We start from the raw sequence: 20,571 nt of genomic DNA, 5'->3' as shown, positions 1-20,571 counted from the left end.
CATGAGGCTTGATCTTGAGTAGCCAAAGGACCTCACAAGAAACATCCTCAGAAACTCATGAAATAAGCAGCCACAGAAAACGAATTTCTAGAGGCAGGACAATTCTAATGAATTTGTGCAGGAAGATATGACAAAGTCAAATGGATTCATTTTGGTGGAGTAGTACTTGAGGTCTTTCGTGGGACACAGAAGATCATCCTTAGGAGGAGAAAGGAAATGTAAAAATAGCAAAGGAATTGATATTGACCTATCTTTGCTGGAAGAATGTGCTCTAGCCATTAATTCTAGGCAAATGAAAATTTCACTAAGGATCAGTGATTACAGAAAGAACTTTTCTAAAAATTCCATGGAGGTCTATGATGCTCTTAAAGGAGGCTGGCTCCATCAGAAACAATCTTGTTAATAAAACTCATAACCAAGAACTAGAACTCGAGCAGAGCAGCCTTGTTGATCTGTAGAATTTGAATTAAGACACAGACTATTCTTTGCATTGCAGACTCCACAAGTAATGGAATTTGTCAATTCATATGTGAAAGAATTTTTAATGGCCTTTGTTGATGGCAGTATTATAGCTTTGATAATGTCATTTCAGGTGTTCCTCAAGGTAGATTTCTTAAACCTTTGCTATTTATTATCTGTATTAGTGACATTTGGCAAGGTCTGGAGAACAAATTGATTGCAAATGCCAATGATGTTTCTCTTTTAGCTGTTGATCCTTCTCTGTGCCTTAGGTCTGTGGTTGCTATTGTAGTGTGATACATTTTCCAACTATACAAGGTGTGATAAAAAAATATCTTTCTTTATGAGAAAGATACTTTTAGTAGTTTCAGATACAACAATCTTACACTTGAGTTGCCCCACACTTCTCCCAACGGTTCTGCCACTCAGAAGCAGTACTGGAATACCTCTTTTGAGATGGCATACAGTTAGTCCGTTGCATTCTGCATAATGTCTTTATTGGACTGAAAACTGGTCCCTTTTTGTTTTTGTAAAAAAAAAATATATATATATATATATATATATATATATATATATATATATATATATATATATATATATATATCTATATATAATATATATATATTATTCATATATATAAGTCATATCACATTACTGTGATTCATATGCATACATCGAGCTACAAATGCCCTTTAATATCTAATTCACTTTGGTTATCATATACATATATGAAAATATATTAATTCCAAGGTAGAGCGAATTCGATATTAAATGACGTTTGTAGCTTGATGTGTGTGTGTGTGTATATATTATATATATATATATATATATATATATATATATATATATATATATATATATATATATATATAATATATATATATAATATATATATATTATATATATATATATATATATATCTATATATATATATATATATATATATATATATATATATATATATATATATATATATATTGTATATGGTATATAAACTCCAAGGGATTTGCATGTGCCTTATTTGATTTTATAAATTTCAGTACAGCAGACCGCCACATTTGCATCATCGAGATTTGCGGATTTTTCAATGAAATTATAGTTACTTTAATTTCATTTAAGTTAATTTAACACATTACACTTAAAATAAGAAATACATTGAATGGTTGGTGAAAATATTGGTATGTGAAGTTACATACATACAGTGTATTTCTCTCTTCTTTCCCTTTCCAACTGACTGATCTATTTTTAGAAGTCTTCTTAACTACTTTTAAGAAAATCTTTATTCTGTTTCATTTTGTTCTAAAATTCCTTTTCATCAACAAACAGTGCTTTTTTTTTTGGAACAGCACATATATCTTTTCCAAAGAAGAGAGAAAAGGAGGACTGAATACTATGTCTGTCTATCAATTCTTTTGTTGCTTTTGAGTAGAGAGAGAGAGAGAGAGAGAGAGAGAGAGAGAGAGAGAGAGAGAGAGAGAGAGAGAGAGAGAGAGAGAGAGAGAGACCAAATGTATACCTTATGTAAGATCCTACATCAAATTTACCTTAAATTATTATTATATTACTGGATTAATCTTAGAGATTGTATTAACATAATTTCAAAGTATGTAATCCTGAACATCAGTACCCTTAAAGGTATATACGTACATACATACGTACTTCTAACACTTGCAGCCGAGAGAGAGAGAGAGAGAGAGAGAGAGAGAGAGAGAGAGAGAGAGAGAGAGAGAGAGAGAGAGAGAGAGAGAGAGAGATCTTTACCTAAGTGTTAAGCTAACTTATAAATGAAATTAAAGTTACTGTAATTTCATTTAAAAGTTAGCTTAATATATATTATCCTTAAAAAAAGAAATAAATGGTTGGTAAAAATATAGTAGTCTGTGAAGATTATATACATATAATAGGGACAGAGCAAGAGAGAGAGAATCATTATTTTTATTATTTAATTTTATTTAATTTACACGTAAAAGCTTGAAAACTTGTAAATTATATGAAAAATTAAATGAACACTTTTGCGGGTTTCTCAAGGATTCAAAAATGTTGTGTTTGTGTTTGTGTGTGTGTAAAATACTCGGATATGATAATTAGTTAGGTTCCAATGAAAAGTTTGCACTATTGTGAATTTGCACAGCTCAAATTGTTTAAGATTGAGGCATTACTGTACTTATGTTTGTGGGCACATCTTTTGTTCCGCAAGTTGGTTGCTTCTCTCCCTACTGGATACATACAACAACACAACAACAAAATGGCACCAACACACCGAATGTTCCCAAGAGTTATGGATAGCACAACATATTATAGAAAGCTGGCTGTTTGTTTTAAAACATTAAGGAACACATCCACTACAATATTTTCTTGATCAGTCTAGTTCAGCTTCTGCAGTTACCCATCAGTGACTTTAGTAACCCATCTGTCATCAATTCTACAACTGGTTACAAGAACTTCCGTTATGATTTTGGTTTCTGTACTTGTACATAATTTTGCTTGTGGGAGTCAGTTCTGGGCATTGTTTTTAGGATATATACTCTTTGAATTCATTATTTCTTAGTTTCGATTATCTTAGTTGACAGGTCTTCTTCCCTGTATGTTTTGGTAATCTTTGACAATTGTTCTGGAGCTTTCTTCTCCTTCAACTTTGAGACAGTTGTACATCCATCCGAAATGGATAGTTGTTGAAATCATGGGTTTGAGGTCAAACGTAAGACCAAGATGGATCTTTATCATGGCTTCCTGACAGCTAGTAGACATAGTATAAGCTGGATCCAGGCTTAAAAGACAGCCACACTTCTTGCAATAGTTGGTTTTCCCAGATATATCTTCTCCCTTTAAGGAAATGTTGTGTTCAGGATATGAGGTTGAGTTCCTCATTGGACGGGTGGTTTTCACGCTCACCTACCAGTCTGGTGGTCTGAAGTTCAATTCTCCTCTCGGCCAATGCGAAATCAGAGGAATTTATTTCTGGTGATAGAAATTCATTTCTTGATATAATGTGGTTCGGATCCCACAATTGGTTCCTAGCCATGTAAAAAATATCTAATCCTTTGGGCCAGCCTTAGGTTAGCTGTTAATCAGCTCAGTGGTCTGGTAAAACTAAGATATACTTAGGACATGAGGGTGCCTGGTCAGTGAAATCTGTGTTGAAATTAGAGTGAATGAAGTTTTGGTCTGCCTTGATTTGATGAAAACCTTGTGTGAGATGCCCACATTCAGTTTCAACAGACTTTGCTATCTCAAATAGACAACAGGATGTTTAAGGGGACTTGGAAGTGATTGTAGATTCACCTCACTCAAACTCAGTGGCTTACTTAGTGCTTTGCTTTGAATATGAAGACAGTGTTCATATTTATCTCGTCATGGGCACCATCATGCAGATTTTGGCTGCATTATATCTCAAAGTTCATCCTGTGCTGCTATATTACCCTATTGCTCTTTCCTACCAAGACTTGTAGGCAGGCATTTGTCCTGGTATTTTGAAAGCTTTCCATTCACTTTTCTAAACGATTATACCTTAATCTCAGAGTTCATAAACAAGTTAATATCTTGGAAGATTTGTTTCTCACTTGGTAGTTGCTTGCTTACAGTGTTGACAGACATGTCAGGGATTGTATCCTCACTGTGTTGAAGCTCTTGGTACCTGAGATTCAAAGTTTTCTCTAGATGCTCTACTCTTCCTTCCATCAGGAGAGACTCTTCTATAGGAGGACAGTCGACTTGGGTTGCTGATGCCTTATCTTTGGACAGCAATAGAGAATTGTTGATTTTCATGATTTCCAGAGGACATACTGACCCAGACTGCCTATCTAGAACATGCTTTAGGGTCAAGTAAACAAACCTTATCCATTTATTTATCCGTATTGTTTTTATGGTTGACATCCTTTTATTCATTAGGTGTTAGGATTTAGCAGCTGTTGTACTTTGCTCATGTTGTCTTCTGCTACATCGTACAATTATTGTCACCTTAATTATCTGAAGTCACAGGGATTTTACTTTACAGGCATGATCCCCTGTTCTTTTAGAGCATGGGGTTCTTTTGCTAATCTCAGGCCTTTGCGCTGTCATTTAGACTATTCCAATCGGCTAATTTGGGTGGTTCCTTCAGCAGCACAGTCTCCACTATTAAATTACAATTCAAGCTAACTTAAATGATGGTTTTTATATGAGATTTTTGTATAGAATAAAATTTATATTTTGAGATACAAACATGCCATTTGTATTTATAATCATGCCTCCCAACCCTGCTCATTTCTTATTTACAATCTAGATTTTACAAGAAAGTTATTACCTACTTGATGCCTGGAATCTGTAGATGCACTTTGCTACCAGCCAACCAGAAGATGATCCTCTTACAATTTAACAATGGTGTCTAGGGTTGGTAAAGACCCACAAATTTGGCTAATGTGAAATGTGGATTTCCTGTGTTTTTGTTTTTCTTACAAGATTTAATGTTTTGTAAATGTTTGGTCTCTTTTTAGTACAGCCTTCATGAATTTGTAGTTTTTTAGCCTCATTGTGCAAAGAATTGATAATACAGGCAGTCCCTGGTTATCGGTGGGTGCTGATAAGCAAAAACCGGCAATTTTTGGTGCTTATTGCTCCAAGTTTCAGTTTCAGTTAATGGGGCCAATAACCAGTTAATGGTGCCTCTATTAGATATATTATGGAGCCATAACTCTATTATCAGCACCTTATGGCACCGATAACGGAAACTCTGCCCGTTATGTCGCCATAAATCGCCAATTTTGTGGCGCTAGACAAGCACCCTAATACCAGGTGGCCATTAACTGAATCTGCCGATAACCAGTAGGGACTGCCTCTAGTATGTAGTAGTTATGTGTTCTGTTATCTAGATGAAATCAGCAGTTTGTGAAAGACATTCCTCAGGAAACAACTTTGATATGAGCATAATGTTAAGCCTCTCATGAGTGACCTTGGATATGTTGTTTAATCAATTTTTAATCCCATCTTTTTTTTCAGCAAAGCAAAATCCTACAAGCATCCATTCGTATACCAAAAGAATGAGAATAGCAACAACTGGAACACCTGTGACCTGATATTGATAGTGATGAGATTGTCTGAGGAAGATCAAGTTACTGTTGATCATAGTAACTTTTTCACTTTGAGGTTATATAGATACTGCATTATCCTTTATACAGTACTGTACTTCACACTTTTTGAATGGGAAAAGTCAGTAAGTCTCCCATCACATTGATTGTGTTTCATGCGGAGGCCTGAAGTGTACTGTAGTTTGTGGTGTTCTTGTCAGGGACTATGATCTTGGTAAAACTTGAAGCATCTTTATGTTTATTCATTATCTTGCAATTATCTTGGCACAAAAGAATCCTAAACTAAATTGGGCCAGAGGTCTCTTATTTTGTTTTGCAAGAGGCATTATGGTAAAAAAGATGATTGCTTTCTTTATGTGAACCTGCTGGAGTAAAAAACATTTAAAGACCTTAATTATTAGCAGGGAAGTGACTACATTCATTGAAATATGACAGGCTCACTGCCGTTATAGATTGTGATATACTGTAACTTAATTTTTGTATCGATAATAGCTGTCTTACGATAAGATGAAACGACTTAATGTGAGAGTTTTGCATTGCCTTCAGCCATCTGGTTTGTCCCCAAAACCCAAGTATATAAATGAATTTTAAAATCATAGATTTTCTTCCTGTTATGGGAGGTCCAGCTGGCAGAGGATACTTTGCAGGACAATATACAGTCAATATTTCGTAATTGATTGTACTTTGCTGAATTTGTCAGTCTTGTTTGACCTTTAGGCATCATAGCAAACCCAGGCTCATACATTACAGCTCATATAAAGCATATCTTCTGGAAAATTAATCCATTTTTTGGTAAATACTAGAGGGTACTCAGGCAGATTTTATTGTCTGATTTGTTGAAGTACAATATTGCACCTTTTTCCCTTAAAACTGAATTAAGATTATTGTTAGTGACACTGGACTTTTGTGTTGCCTTTAACTTTAGCTCACCTTGTTACCATCACTTGGGAAAGACATGATCTGATGTATCCAGAGCAGTTTTAAACTTATTTTGATAATTTACTGTAGGCATGAAGTTATATGAAGGATTCTGGTAAAGCTGCTGGTAAAAAGATATCATGCACTCTAAACAGAGGATTTAAACAAAGAGTTAAGCAGGTACAACACTTCATTTTTTCATCCAACATTCCAATTTTTATTTTTTTTTTGGAGGGTGGTTACTTAAAACTGGTTTCAAAAATGAATACGTATATCCTTAAATTCTGTGTCAGCAGTATTGATTGATAAAATATTTTGTGGTAGTATTTTTCAAGATTGTATTGGTAAATGGATGGAAATAGAGATTACTTATCTGTCATCAACATACAAACTTTGTTATGAAATTCATATAGTATCTTGCTAATGAATTCTCCCATACTGTATCATCACTTGTTTGGTAAATATCCATTGATTTATTTCTTGCAAAATACTGTAAGATCAAGCTCTTGAACAAAAAGCAGATGATGACCAAGATTTAATAGTACGTAAAGTGTTTCCATCGATGGTGATGTCTTGGAATACATAGGCATTTTTATTGGTGATATTGTTTCCTATGTCTTTCTGATTAATATTTCATGCTGTTTGATCCTAATTTCAATTGATGCTGAAAGGCAAAGATTTTCCCAGGTAATTTCTGTCTTGCATGACAGGTTATCTTCAAAGCCCTTTTTAAAGTCCTGCATTCAGCTTTAATAATGATTTGGATTCTAAGTCATGGAACAACTACAAAGAACCTTTGCTTTCATTATTTAGTGCTGGTTATTTGGCATGTTAAATACAGTTAATTTGAACAAAGACTGATAATAACAATTGCCTCTTCCTTCACTGGCTTGGTGTTCAGGTTTGAACAAAAAGAATTTAGTAAGAGTAGTTATGACTTCGTATCATCTGTTATTTTATAGTACTTTAGTATAATAATGTATATGTATATATATTAACCACATGTTCATTTCTTCCATGGTTATGTTTGCTTTTGTTAGATACCATGAATTTTTATCATTTGTAATGGAGGCTGTTTACTTTCTGATTATTTCTTACTGAAATGTTTTAGCTTTTGTGTGTGTGTGTTTTTTTTATTTTTGTTTATTGATTATTTTGTTTTTGTTTGATCGAATGGAATTGTGAAGTTCAGACAATAAAGTAAGCATAAAATTATCAATATATTAACCCTTAAACGCCGAAGCGGTATTTTAAAAATCGTCTCCCGTATGCCAGCGAATTTCGCGAGTGAGCGCCGAAGCGGAAAAATTTTTTTTTTTCAAAAAATCACAGCACGCTTAGTTTTCAAGATTAAGAGTTCATTTTTGGCTCTTTTTGTTTTTGTCATTGCCTGAAGTTTAGTATGCAACCATCAGAAATGAAAAAAATATCATTATCATATATAAATATTGGGATATATGACAGCGCAAAAAAAATTTCATGTATAATTGTATACAAATCGGGCTGTGAGCAAAACGGTTAAAGCTAACAAGCTAATTTTTTTTCGTTGTATTGTACACTAAATTGCAATCATTTTGGTATATGACACATTGTAAAACGATCACGGCAACACAGAGAAAATATTATCACAAAATGATGCATGAATTCGTAATGCACGGACATAAAAAAAAAAAAAATTCAAAAATTCACCATAAATCGAAATATTGTGCTAGAGACTTCCCGTTTGTTGCAAAATGAAGGTAATTGATCGAATATTACTAGACGGTAAGTGTTGTAGCTTACAATTGCATTTTTCGAACATTTCAGTCGAGTTAAAGTTGACCGAAGGACAAATTTTTTCTATTTATTGTTATTTATATGAAAATATATCAAAACTGATAAAAGCTACAACCATGGATTGTTTTTTGTTGTATTTTACATGAAATTGCACACATTTTCATATGTAAAACTTTATGTAACGGCTAATTTAAAATGGTGCAAACATTACGACAATCGAACGAAAAAATTTCTGATTTTTCGGAAGAGTTACCGCGTGGACATAAGGAAAAAGTTTATTTCATAAATTCACCATAAATTGAAATATTGTGCTAGAGACTTCCAATTTGTTGCAAAATAAAGGTAAATGATTGAATATTACTAGAATGTAATAGTTTTAGCTTACAATTGCATTTTTTGACTATTTCGGTTGAGTCAAAGTTGACCAAAGGTTGACATTTTGGCACTTATTGTTATTTACATGAAAATATTTCAAAACTGATAAAAGCTACAACCATGGGTTGTTTATTATTGTATTCTACATGAGATTGCACACATTTTCATATATAAAACTTTATGTAATGGCTAATTTAAAATGTTGCAAACATTACGACAATCGGAAGAAAAAATTTAAGATTTTATTCGGAAGAGTTACCGCGCAGACGTAAGGAATTTTTTTTTTTTTTTTTTTTTCATAAATTCACCATTAGTCAAAATATTGTGCTAGAGACTTCCAATTTGTTGCAAAATAAAGGTAAATGATTGAATATTACTAGAATGTAATAGTTTTAGCTTACAATTGTGTTTTTTTACCATTTCGGTCGAGTCAAAGTTGACCGAAGGTTGAAATTTGGCACTTATCGTTATTTATATGAAAATATTTCAAAACTGATAAAAGCTACAACCATAGGTTGTATTTTGTTGTATTCTACATAAAATTGCGCACATTTTCATATACGTATAAAACTTAATGTAACGGCTAATTTAAAATGGTGCAAACATTACGACAATCGGACAAAAAAAATTTCTGATTTTTTTCAGAAGAGTCACCGCGCGGACGTAAGGAAAATGTTTTTTCATAAATTCACCATAAGTCGAAATATTGTGCTAGAGACTTCCAACTTGTTGCAAAATAAAGGTAAATGATTGAATATTACTAGAATGTAAGACTTTTAGCTTACAATTGCGTTTTTCGACCATTTCGGTAGAGTCAAAGTTGACCGAAGGTTGAAATTTTGGCACTTATAGTTATTTATATGAAAATATTTCAAAACTGTTAAAAGCTACAACCATGAGTTGTTTTTTGTTGTATTCTATATGAAATTGCACACATTTTCATATATAATACTCCATGTAACGGCTAATTTAAAATGGTGCAAAAATTATGTCAAAGTGACGAAACAATTTCTGAGATGTATCATCGCTGATGCTTTTTAGTGCGAGAAGAAAGAAATTCGCGCTTGTGCGCCGGGGTAACTATTGTTAACAAAACAACGCCTTGATCCGTGAGCTCCCAGTATCCCCCAAGGCGCGTTATTCAAAAGTTTTCGCCTAGTAGGCCTATAACTTATTTTTCTGCGAATTTAAAAAAAAAATTTTTTCGTCGACGTACCATACGTCCAATCTGCATACGACAGACAATTTTAGTCGACGTTTAATACATCCAATCGGCGTTAAAGGGTTAATTTAGCTCACTGGTAGCATAAAAGTATCAATAGATTTAGGTAATTCATCATAATTGCAATTTTTATGTGTTGGATCTGTATTTTTGCTTTTCATATTGGGCTTGATTAGATGTATAGATCTTTCTCTCTTTACTGATAGAGATGATCATATGTTACTCTCGCATTAATTTTTATGATACTTTGCAGTAAAAGGAATTGGTCCAATAATCGATTGGTAATGTGATGCATTAAATTTGTATGTTAATAAAAAGGTGGGGAAAGCAGTTACAAGATGGTAAAAAATTAAAATAGTCAGCCCAAAATAACCAGGTTAGTACATGTCTTGAAGTATGAGAAAATATTTGATATGCTAGTTTTGTTTGGCCAGGTTTTTCTGAACCCACTTCAGTGTGACATTATACACTGCATAAAATTTTTAGTCTTGCCACATAGCAAAGGACTTGAATTCCTTAGTTTTTTGTTATGTGTTTTCTACCGTTGGTACCAGTAGAGAATCCACTATATCAAGAAGTACCTCTAATCCATACTTTTTGTGGAACAGGATAGGAAACTACTTATTCCATTAGTTGAACAGTGGTATTTGTTGAAATAGAGTGTACCATTGTGTATTGGAATTTGTAAAGTTCACTCTGGTATAAGGGAATTTTTGGTCCCTATCAAATGTAGATGAACACCTTGAAGTTTCAGAATTTCTTGGGAAATTATACAGTATGAACTCATGATTGTTATCAAATAAAGGCAGTTAGTTGAAAATTACTTTTGAAATAAAAACAGTTAATAGAAATGTAAGAAATTTGCACTGTTGCCATTTTGAAGATGGTTAAAAGATTTACTGATTCTTAATAGAGAAATCTGCTCAGATACACTCGTCTCCAGTTTTAATGGGGTCAAGTAGAAATGTTCAACTTTTCCTATTTACCCCTTTGTTGAATTCTTAAAGAATTGATTCAATAGATAATATCTAATGTATTGATATAGTACAAACACTTTGAGTCTGCCCCATAAACTTTTAAGAATGTTAACTTAGTGATGTATTAAACTATTTAATAGCAAAATACTAAAGGGAAACTAAATTAATCGAAATGAGATACACATGGCTATTTTATTCTTTAGGACCGAATGGTAATTTTTTATGCTGTGTTTCTATTTTCAAACATTTATCAGTTTTTGTTCATACGCAAATAAACCTTCGGTCTTAACAAAAGGATCATTTCTAGCGCTTAGCTGGATCCGGCTAAAAAACAGATGAAAGCAAGAAATCTTGTGATATCTGGCAATGCATGCGTAGATCGGGTGAAGAATGGTCAATGACCTTTCACCTACGCCAACGCATAAGTCTTTTCTTAACCTCCTGGGCGAGTGTAGTGGTTAACTTCTTTTGGCCTTTACCCGGTTCATTGCCCGTTTCGCTTGTGTTTAGTGTGTGTTTGCTGATATTGTGACTTCTTCTGCTCCTTCTCGGCCTCTCCCTCTCCTGTGCCACGGGTGGGGGTGTGCCTGGCGGGCCATTGGGCCAAGTGGCAGAGTTATGGGGCTGAGAAGTGGGTGGTAGATGTCCTTCAGGTGGGGTACCTACTGCCATTCGACTTCTCTCCTCCTCTGTTGGACAAACCGCAATTCAGGAAGGCATATCCTCCAGATTCTCTGAAGTTCTTGGCTCTTCGGGAGGAAGTGCAGAAGATGCTGGAAAAAGATGTGATAGAGGAAGTGGTGCGTCCGTCTCCGGGGTTTTACAGTCGCATCTTGGTGTCCAAGGCGTCGGGAGGATGGAGACCTGTGATCAACTTATCCACCTTGAACCACTTCATCAGGAAGACACAGTTCAAGATGGAGACCCTGTGTTCGATGTTGGCAGCCGTGAGAGAAGGTGACTTCATGCTGTCGATAGACTTAAGGGACACATACTTCCAAATCCCTGTTTATCCGATGTCCAGGAAGTTCCTTCGCTTCTCTCTTGGGGACAAGGTCTTCAAGTTCAAAGTCCTATGCTTCGGGCTGACATCAGCCCCTCAAGTGTTCACAAGGGTCTTCTCTCTCGTGTCAAGTTGGGCCCATGCTCAGGGGATCAGTTTGCTGAGGTACCTCGATGATTGGTTGGTCTTGGCAGTTTCCAGGGAAAAACTGCTGCAGGACAGGGATTGTCTACTTCGGTTCTGTCTGAAACTTGGCATCTAGTCAACCAGGAAAAGTCGAACCTCGTGCCTAGTCAAAGGATTCTCTACCTGGGCATGGTCATGGATATGACAGTGGCAAAAGTTTTCCCGTCGGATCAGAATTTGGAGAAGTTGTGGGTGGTGGCACGCGACTTCCTGTCGGAACCACAGCAGTCAATTCATCAGTGGCAGGTTCTTCTGGGAGTGTTGTCTTCCATGGAGAAGATGGTCCCTCATATGGGCGTCTTCATCTTCAATGTCTGCAATGGAGACTGGGAAAATTCTGGTCTCCGGCGGGGGACTCACCCCTGTTTATGGTTCCTCTGTCTTTGGAAGTGAGAGAAGACCTTCGTTGGTGGTTGGATGGCCAGAATCTTTCAAAGGGTGTCCCTCTGCGTTCTCTTCCACCGGACTTCCTTTTGTTCTCAGGCGCCTCCCTCGCAGGTTGGGGGGCTCATTTTGGTGGCCTCATCATTTCAGGAGTTTGGAGGACAAGCAGCAACATATTAGTGTCTTGATGTCGAAGGCAGCCTTCCTGGGTCTGAAGGAGTTTCGGGAGAAGGTAGAAGGTCATTCTGTCGTTCACATGTCGGACAACACCACGGTGGTAGCCCATGTGAACAAACAGGGAGGCCTGGTTTCTTGTCAACTTCACACCATGACCGTCGAGGTTCGTCAGTGGGTGGTCAGCAATTCGGTAGAGCTCTCAGCCAGGTATATCCCAGGCAAACGGAATGTGGTCATAGACAAACTCGGTCGTCGGGATCGGATCCTAGGCACAGAATGGTCACTTCATCAAGTGGTAGCATACAAGTTTTTCCAGCTTTGGGGGAGACCCATGCTGGACCTTTTTGTAACTTGCTTCAACAGGAAGCTGGAGATATTCTGTTTTGTTCAGTGGTCCCAGATCCTTTAGCATTAGCAGAGGACACATTCCAACATCCCTGGGACAACCTGGAGATGTATGCCTTCCCTCCATTTTGTTTGATCCGTCAAGCTCTGAACAGGCTAATGAGTTCACAGGGTCTCAGGATGACTTTGGTAGCCCCTCTGTGGCCTCAGGCAGAATGGTTCCCAGATCTGCTGTTGTTGTTGTGAGAGGTTCCGAGGGAGATTACCCCTTAGCGACATCTGTGTCAGCCCCATGCGGAAAGGTTCCACCAGTCAGTAGAATCCCTGTCTCTTCACGGTTGGAGACTATCAAGTATCTCCTCTGAGCGAGAGGCTTTTCTCAGAGAACAGCAGGGCATATGTCCAGCAGTCTCAGAAAGTCGACCTCCGCAGTTTACCAAGGCAAATGGGCGATCTACTGTGATTGGTGTCGTAAACAGGGTTTTTCTCCACTTGCAACCTATATTCAGCAAATAGCACTTTTTAACCTTCCTCAGAGTCGAGAAACGTTTGACCATTTCTACCACTAGAGGCTACAGGGCAGCCCAGAGTTTGGTGTTACGTTTTAGAGGTATCGACATCTCTTCCTGGGAACTTTCCTTGCTAGTTAGGGGTTTGAGCAGTCGAGTTATCTTGGAGAGCTCAAGCCTCTGACATGGGATGTTTCCTTGGTTCTCAAGAGCTTCACTAAGAGTCCATATGAGCCCTTGCATCACTCATCTGACAGGAACTTGAGGCTCTAGACAGTTTTCCTTTTGGCCTTGGCATCTTCCATAAGGGTAGGAGAGCTCCACAGTCTGAGCTATGATGTGAAGCACACCAGGGGTTGGGGGGTCGGTGTCCTTGGAATTTATCCCGGAATTCGTGGGCAAGACCCAAAATCCCTCTGTGCACAATGACAGGTTCACTTTGTTTTCCATTCCATCACTGAATGACTGTGGGTGGTGATGCTCAAGAGCTATTGTTGTGCCATGTCCGGGCCCTGTGTTGCTATCTTAAAAGAACTCGGCACCTTAGACCAGGCTGCCTCAGACTTTTTGTTAGCATAGGCCGTACGAAGAAAGAGGGGTCTAAGAATACTATCTCTTTTTGGATACAGGAAGCCACCACGTATGTGCAGGCCAGAGCGCATGGCATTAGGGATATTGGTCCCTCTCTGGCTTTCAAAAAGAACTTCGCTGTACATAAAGTGCTGAGCGCTGGTACTTGGTTACGCCAGTCCACGTTCACTTCTTTCTATCTTAAGGATGTTGCCCACAGATCTATGGACATGTTTTTCCCTGGGTCCTGTGGTGGCTGCCCAACAGGTTGTGTAACTCATAGTTGCCCTTAACAGGGCACTTTTGTATCTTACCTAAGATGATTGTGTGGATGAGAGAATGAGTGAGTTGGCTGGTCTCCTTTTTTCTCTTGTTCCTTTCCTTCTTCCTTCGGGTGGGTTAAGGAATAGACACGTCATTTGCTGGACTGGTCTGATACAGGTGAGTAAGGTAGTCATACTGATAGTGTGGTTGCTTAACATACTAATATCAAATCCTCTATTCGGTAGCATATGCTCCACTCCTTGGCAAGGAGGAGTTGAGAGTAGTACAAACCCTGGTGTGTTGGTTTGCTATTGGACAGTCAAAGTTTTCCTTTGCTTCCCTATACAGTGGTTCTCCCATATATCATTGTACGTCACTCAGGGTCTGAGTGGTTAGATATCAATTTATCTAGCTTTTCAGTGGGCTTCAGTCCCTCTCCAGAAGTCATTTCTTCTGGAAGCTGGACTGGTGGGTAGGCCCCCAGCCGGTTTAGGATGTCTTGCACCTCCCTCCAAGTATTAGTCTATCCTATTGTTAAGTCTGAAGGTTTGTTCACTTATGAACAAATGACAAATTTTCTAAGACAATTTGTATTTTTCATAGCTACAAACCTGAGGTCTTAACATTATACTGCCCGCCTCTAGCTGCCCCTCTGTTAAGACATCTTGAGTTGGGAAAGACTGACACGTTGGCATAGGTAAATGGTATTTGACCATTCTTCACCCGATCTATGCATGCATTGCCAGATATCACAAAATTCCTTGCTTTCATCTGTTTTTTAACCGGATCCAGCTAGGCACTAGAAATTATCCTATTGTTAAGACCTCAGGTTTGTAGCTATGAAAAATACAAATTGTCTTAGAAAATTTGTCATTTTCGGGGGTTTTGATCTGAGAATCCTTATATTTTTGTTTAGTTATATTGTATATAGGTAGTTTCTTTTGAGGGTTTCTGCTTTATCTTTTATTTGTATTGATCTCTTATTTGTAGAATTAATGATCACATTGTATGTGGGCTGTTCATTGACGTTTGGAAGTAAATTGAGGTCTTTTATGAAATATATGTGACAGCCACATCTTATCGCTATAAGAGATTTTGGAGGTCAATGGATTTGCTTATAGTACACACTTTTGTCAGTTTAATATTCATTCCAGGTAGATGTTGCTGAGGTTACAAGGGTTTTTCCTCAATCTTGTATTTGAGAATAATTTTATCATTTTTTATTTGAGGTTGGAGTTATGTTTCATCCATAAATGAAGTGAGAAGATTCATTGACATTGAGTATAGTTTCAGAAGGCTGTGCTGTGAAGTTGATTTATTTGCCATACATTGTAAAATTCTTTTTCATGTGTTTTTTCTACTGGGCTGGGTAAGAGGATGCTGAAGTTCCACTTTCCAGAATAGAAATTATTTTTTGGCATCTGCATTCTAGAAGGGAAAAAGATGAATAAAAAATTTGCTGAAGAACAATTTATGGTGCAGTATAACTGGGAATGCATCCTTATAGAAATGAGTTTTTGCCTGGTTTGTTATAATGTCAGAATTATAATTTTTATTATTTGTTATAATGTCAGAATTATAATTTTTATTATTTGTTATAATGTCAGATTATACTTCTAAATACACCTGGTTATATTCCAGCAGAAGGTTTTAATGCACTTCAGTCAATTTACCCAAAGTTTGACAATATAGAATGCTCCTTTATTTATTTTAATACATAAATGTTTCAGAGTTTCCAAAATTTTTAAATGACAATATTCAGCTGTTCTTGCCATAGATTGGCTTTGCTGGAATATCATGAGCATTGCTGTATCCTTTTTGGTGTTTATTTTTACATGAATCATGAGTACGTACTGCCATTGTAAGTTCACCATAACCTTATCTAATGCAAAAATTAAGTTTTAAAAGACTTTTTTTATAGTAATGTTAAACAGGGTGTATTGCGAGTTTATGCAAATATTTCGAGAAGTGAAAGCAGAAGTCATTCTGAGCAGAAAATGTTCTTTAAACAGATGCATTTTAAGGTGCCGTTAGTCAGTGAGGTGAATTTTTAAAATGACTGGGAGGGGGAGAGAGCACGGAGTTGATAATTTCACTTGTTTGTTACTCTAAGCAGCTTTGCTTTTCCGCCAAGAGCGTGTCCTGGTTACAAGTGTCAGATTCCTTATTCATTTTATGAGCAAGAAACTGGAGACAATGCCATACTGTTCCAGTAATATGCAGATATAAGGTTTGTGTGTTTTGCAACAGTAAACTCCACTGTTATATGAAAAATAGAAAAAGGAAATTGGCGATGAGGCCAATGTGAATAAAATACTTCAAAATTAAATGTACGCATCTCTTAGATACGAACTACCGCAAGTGAAAATATACATGTATCATAAAAACCTTCTCCCTCTCCGTCAGCGGTATTCACTGGACTCCAATAAAGAAGAGAAAAGCAAGCCGAATGGAATCTTCCCTTCATCAAAGATAGGCCTATTCATTACACATAGATGAAAGATTTTAAACATATCAAAAACCTCTCCTTCTCCATCTAAAGTATTCATCACACACCAATCAGAGGAAAAAACACCTAAGAAAATGCTTTTGTCTCTGTCAGATGAAAAAGACTTTTTGATACGTACGACTATCATTAAAATTAGATTACGGGGAAGTTGTTCACAGGTGATTTACTGATTGAAGAGACTGTAATACCTTTTTAAAAAACCTGCAAGAAAAAATCATAATGAAAAGACTATCATTCCAGTTGCCTAATGCACTTCATCAAACCTTCCCCTGCCATATCCCTGACTACTCAGATATCGCGTACACCATCTTGGCTGAGAGCAGCGTCTAGGAAAAGACAGTTATTTTAATAAATTCACCTCACCGACAAATGAAGCCTTAAAATGTATATGGTTATAGAGGATTTTCTGCTTAGAATTACTTTTTCATTAATTTCTCTAAATATTTGCATAAACTCGTATTACACTGTGAAGGAATAAAGATCTTATGAACTGAATAAATTTGAATTGTATTTTTTTCTTGACAAGATAGAGGGTTAACTTTGTATGTTGCATTGTGGAAATTATCTTTTAGAGACAGAAAAAATTATTACTTATAGGCAAAGGAAGTGTTAGTAGGGAACTGTGAAATCCTTGATTATAAGTTACTAATCATTCCCCTACATCCTTAATTTCTATTAGTTGTTAACTTTTTCCACCTGTTTTTCACTAACCCCTAGAAAAATATCCTCACAAATGGTCCCCCCACGGCCTCTTCCATGCAATTGAGTCAGTGAATCAGGCACTTGAGCTGCACAATACTTGTGCCAAGAGGCATTTCCATGAAAAGGAAATTGCTTTCCATGTTATTCTACGAGAAATTTGTGCAATACTGTATTCTTATTGAATGTGATATTTGTAATGTCATCAGTATGTTTGTGTGGCTGAAACAGTTGCTGATATGATAGATGAGACATTTAAAATATAGATTTTGTAGTTGCGAGTGTATTGTGGAAAGAATTAAGCATAGTTACTTGAAAGGATGCATTAACCGATGTCTTCTAAAGTGTGATTTTGAAGTAAAATCCAAATGTAGGCAGTGAAGGTGCAAGTATTGAGATTAGTAATGCTTGTGTTTCTTGGATATTGAACTCACAAAGAATAAGTTTTCTGCTTTGTGGATGCATAGAAGAATCTTAGTGCTTTATTACGGATCAAAATGTATTATACATAATGTACGTATGTGAAAGAATCAAAATGAAAATAAAAATATGGTGGCTTGATCAGATGTGATAATGTTGAAATTCTTCATACTGTATAAGTCTTGTAAATTAATCCCTCTGGTATATAATTGTCTTTACTTCAAGTATATTTTGCGATACGTAATGTGGTTTTGTCATGAGTTATCAAACAAGAAAGTATTTTTGGGTTCCTGTAGGTGACAGAAAACTTTGAATTTCATCTAATCACTACACAGTGGCCCTTTCATTGCATATGGGCCATTGATTTTTTTCCCTTAGAAATATTTATGATTCTCAGTAGGGTTCACTAATTAAGATAAATTTCATATTGAGAATATCTGCTTTTTTTTGTGTACCTTATGCCTTAAGTAAAGGGAAAGATTTTTTCTGTTGTGTACTGTCTTTTCCTTAGGTTAATTGAGCCTATTGCTTTAGCCCCACACTGTGAATAGTAAGGAATCAAAGAAAATTATGTAGTTTGCCTAAGAAACATGCCATACAATAATATCCTCTCTTAGGCTGGTGGTGGCAAACTAATGTTTTTTTATATGACTCTTAGAATGTTTTGTCAGCGTCTGATTTGGGAGTTTTTTAGGCCTATTCTCTTAGGGGAAAGTTACTCATGGGCAGAAACTTACCATTTTGAATTAATTTATCTGCAGTCTCATGTGATTGTTCTTACCCACAAAGTACTGTGCTTATATGTGGCAGGAGGTATAAGTTCAGTACAGTGTAACATTTCATTATCAGTGCCTGTGATATCATTGTGGTAGTTGCTGTAGATGTGTATTACTGCAATGGAATTTTAAAACTAACCCCTTAAGTGTTTGTCATGGTACTGTTTAGCATTGTTGCTTGAAACAAGCTCTTGGTTCATGCTGCTATGTTGTGATTTGTTACAATGTGTAGAAGGTATCATTCTATATTTTTCCCCATTTAATGACTATTTGTACAAGAGTTTGTGATGTGAATGACCACCAAAGTTACCAAAAGCACCATACTGATTTGAAAATATTATAGCAAAGTATGAAAATTACTGTAACATAAGCACTTTACTCTCAAAGATATTTCATTACTCAGTTAAATCATTGTTTGTACAGAGATTGAATATCACATATTATCTTTGAGAGCAGTGATTGCATGTGCTTGGTGACTGTGATGAACAAGTGGACTTTTTTTCCAATTACTGTTGTCACTTTTGAAACTCAAGTGGATGTCATGGTGTTTTTGTAAGACTTAAGATGCCTGAGAAATTACTTGTCGTCTTCTTAAGCGATGCCTTATTATTGAAAGGTTGATATTCATTGGTTGAAAAAATGTGCCAGATCATTTGTTTTGGCAATCAGATCATGTCAAATAGCCTATATGACTGTGTGTAAATGAAATTTGAGATATATTTACTGTATGTCTATGGAATGTTTCCTTTTGTTGATGTTTAGTGAAAACAAATTTTTATATTTTGTACTGAAAATAAGTGTATGTAGGTAAATATTTAGAGTTAATCATTGATAAGAGCAAGGTTAAAAAATTGGATGACAGCAATAATCGTATCACATAATTCGTCAAACCATAACTTGTGAACAAAATGAGACATGACATATTGAACAAAATAAAAAGCATTAATATAAATGACATCATTTCCTAGGTCACAGATCGTCACAGTTTACTTAATTGATTATAGGTAATTCTTGGGGATAGGTCTTTTAGTCTGTCTTCCTCGCTGCTACTTTTACAGTGTTGTATGCATAATCACTGTTGCCACTCAACAAAAATTGCAAGTCTGCATAACTGGGAACCTTGACTAAATGTTGTGAGACTGGGTGCAAAATACGTAATTTTTCAAGGTCACAAAAGGAGGTATACAGTACGCAGCATCTATTCTGAGTTCTCGGCCTAGTAATTTTTGTTTGGTAGTAGTAATGTGTACAAGCTTCTATATCATCTGTGCAGCTGTCGCTTTAACTTTAGATTTAAAATCTGGGCCTCAAGCACATTTAGTAGTCATTGTTTTATAGTATGCAATATTGGTCAAATTGAGAAAAGGGTTATTGTTTATGAAAGTCCTTTGTGTTATCAACTAATTTGTTTGCATTATGCACAAATGGTTTTTTGAGCATTTTGGTGGACTATACACAGGAAATGGCAAAATTTGTTTTTGTTTGGGATTTTTAGTGTTACTATTAGCAAGTATCTTAACAAGTACTGAGGATTTCTAGATGTGCTGTTATTCCAGATAACTTCCTGAGTTTGCTCTTCACTGTATTTTCAGTCTAGCTATCAGGTAGTAAATGTGCATAGGCCAGATTCCAAAACTGTCATCTAGACTGTTACATTCTGAATGGGTAAAATTGTCTTATGTAACATTTCAAAATTGCTTTGGGTACTAAATCTGAAAATGAAAATATATATATAATTATAATATATTATATATATATATATTATAGATATTATATATATCAATATCTATATAAGATATATACTATATATATAGTATATTCAATATATAGATATATATATTATTATTACATCCATACATACATAACAGTGAACCCCCTGTATTTGCGGACTCACATATTTGCGGATTTCTCTCTGGAACATATACCCCCATTATCAGTG

The 20,571-nt window shown here is 35.9% G+C and overlaps 1 protein-coding gene across 3 annotated transcripts in view; it reads left to right on the top strand.

Annotated features, from left to right (window-relative positions):
• The window catches only part of LOC135195056 (zinc finger-containing ubiquitin peptidase 1-like), a 181,756-nt gene extending 165,888 nt beyond the window's left edge, over nucleotides 1-15,868 (top strand). For all 3 annotated transcript variants that reach the window (XM_064221404.1, XM_064221403.1, XM_064221401.1), the window contains exon 10: nucleotides 5,434-15,868. In XM_064221404.1, the coding sequence (XP_064077474.1) occupies nucleotides 5,434-5,478 (45 nt within the window). In that variant the 3' untranslated portion in view covers nucleotides 5,479-15,868. The remainder of the gene's footprint in view (nucleotides 1-5,433) is intronic.
• The last annotated feature ends 4,703 nt before the right edge of the window (nucleotides 15,869-20,571 follow it).

Source organism: Macrobrachium nipponense, chromosome 15 (assembly GCF_015104395.2).
Source record: "Macrobrachium nipponense isolate FS-2020 chromosome 15, ASM1510439v2, whole genome shotgun sequence".
Taxonomy (NCBI): Eukaryota; Metazoa; Arthropoda; class Malacostraca; order Decapoda; family Palaemonidae; genus Macrobrachium; species Macrobrachium nipponense.
This window is presented reverse-complemented; position numbering and strand designations above follow the sequence as displayed.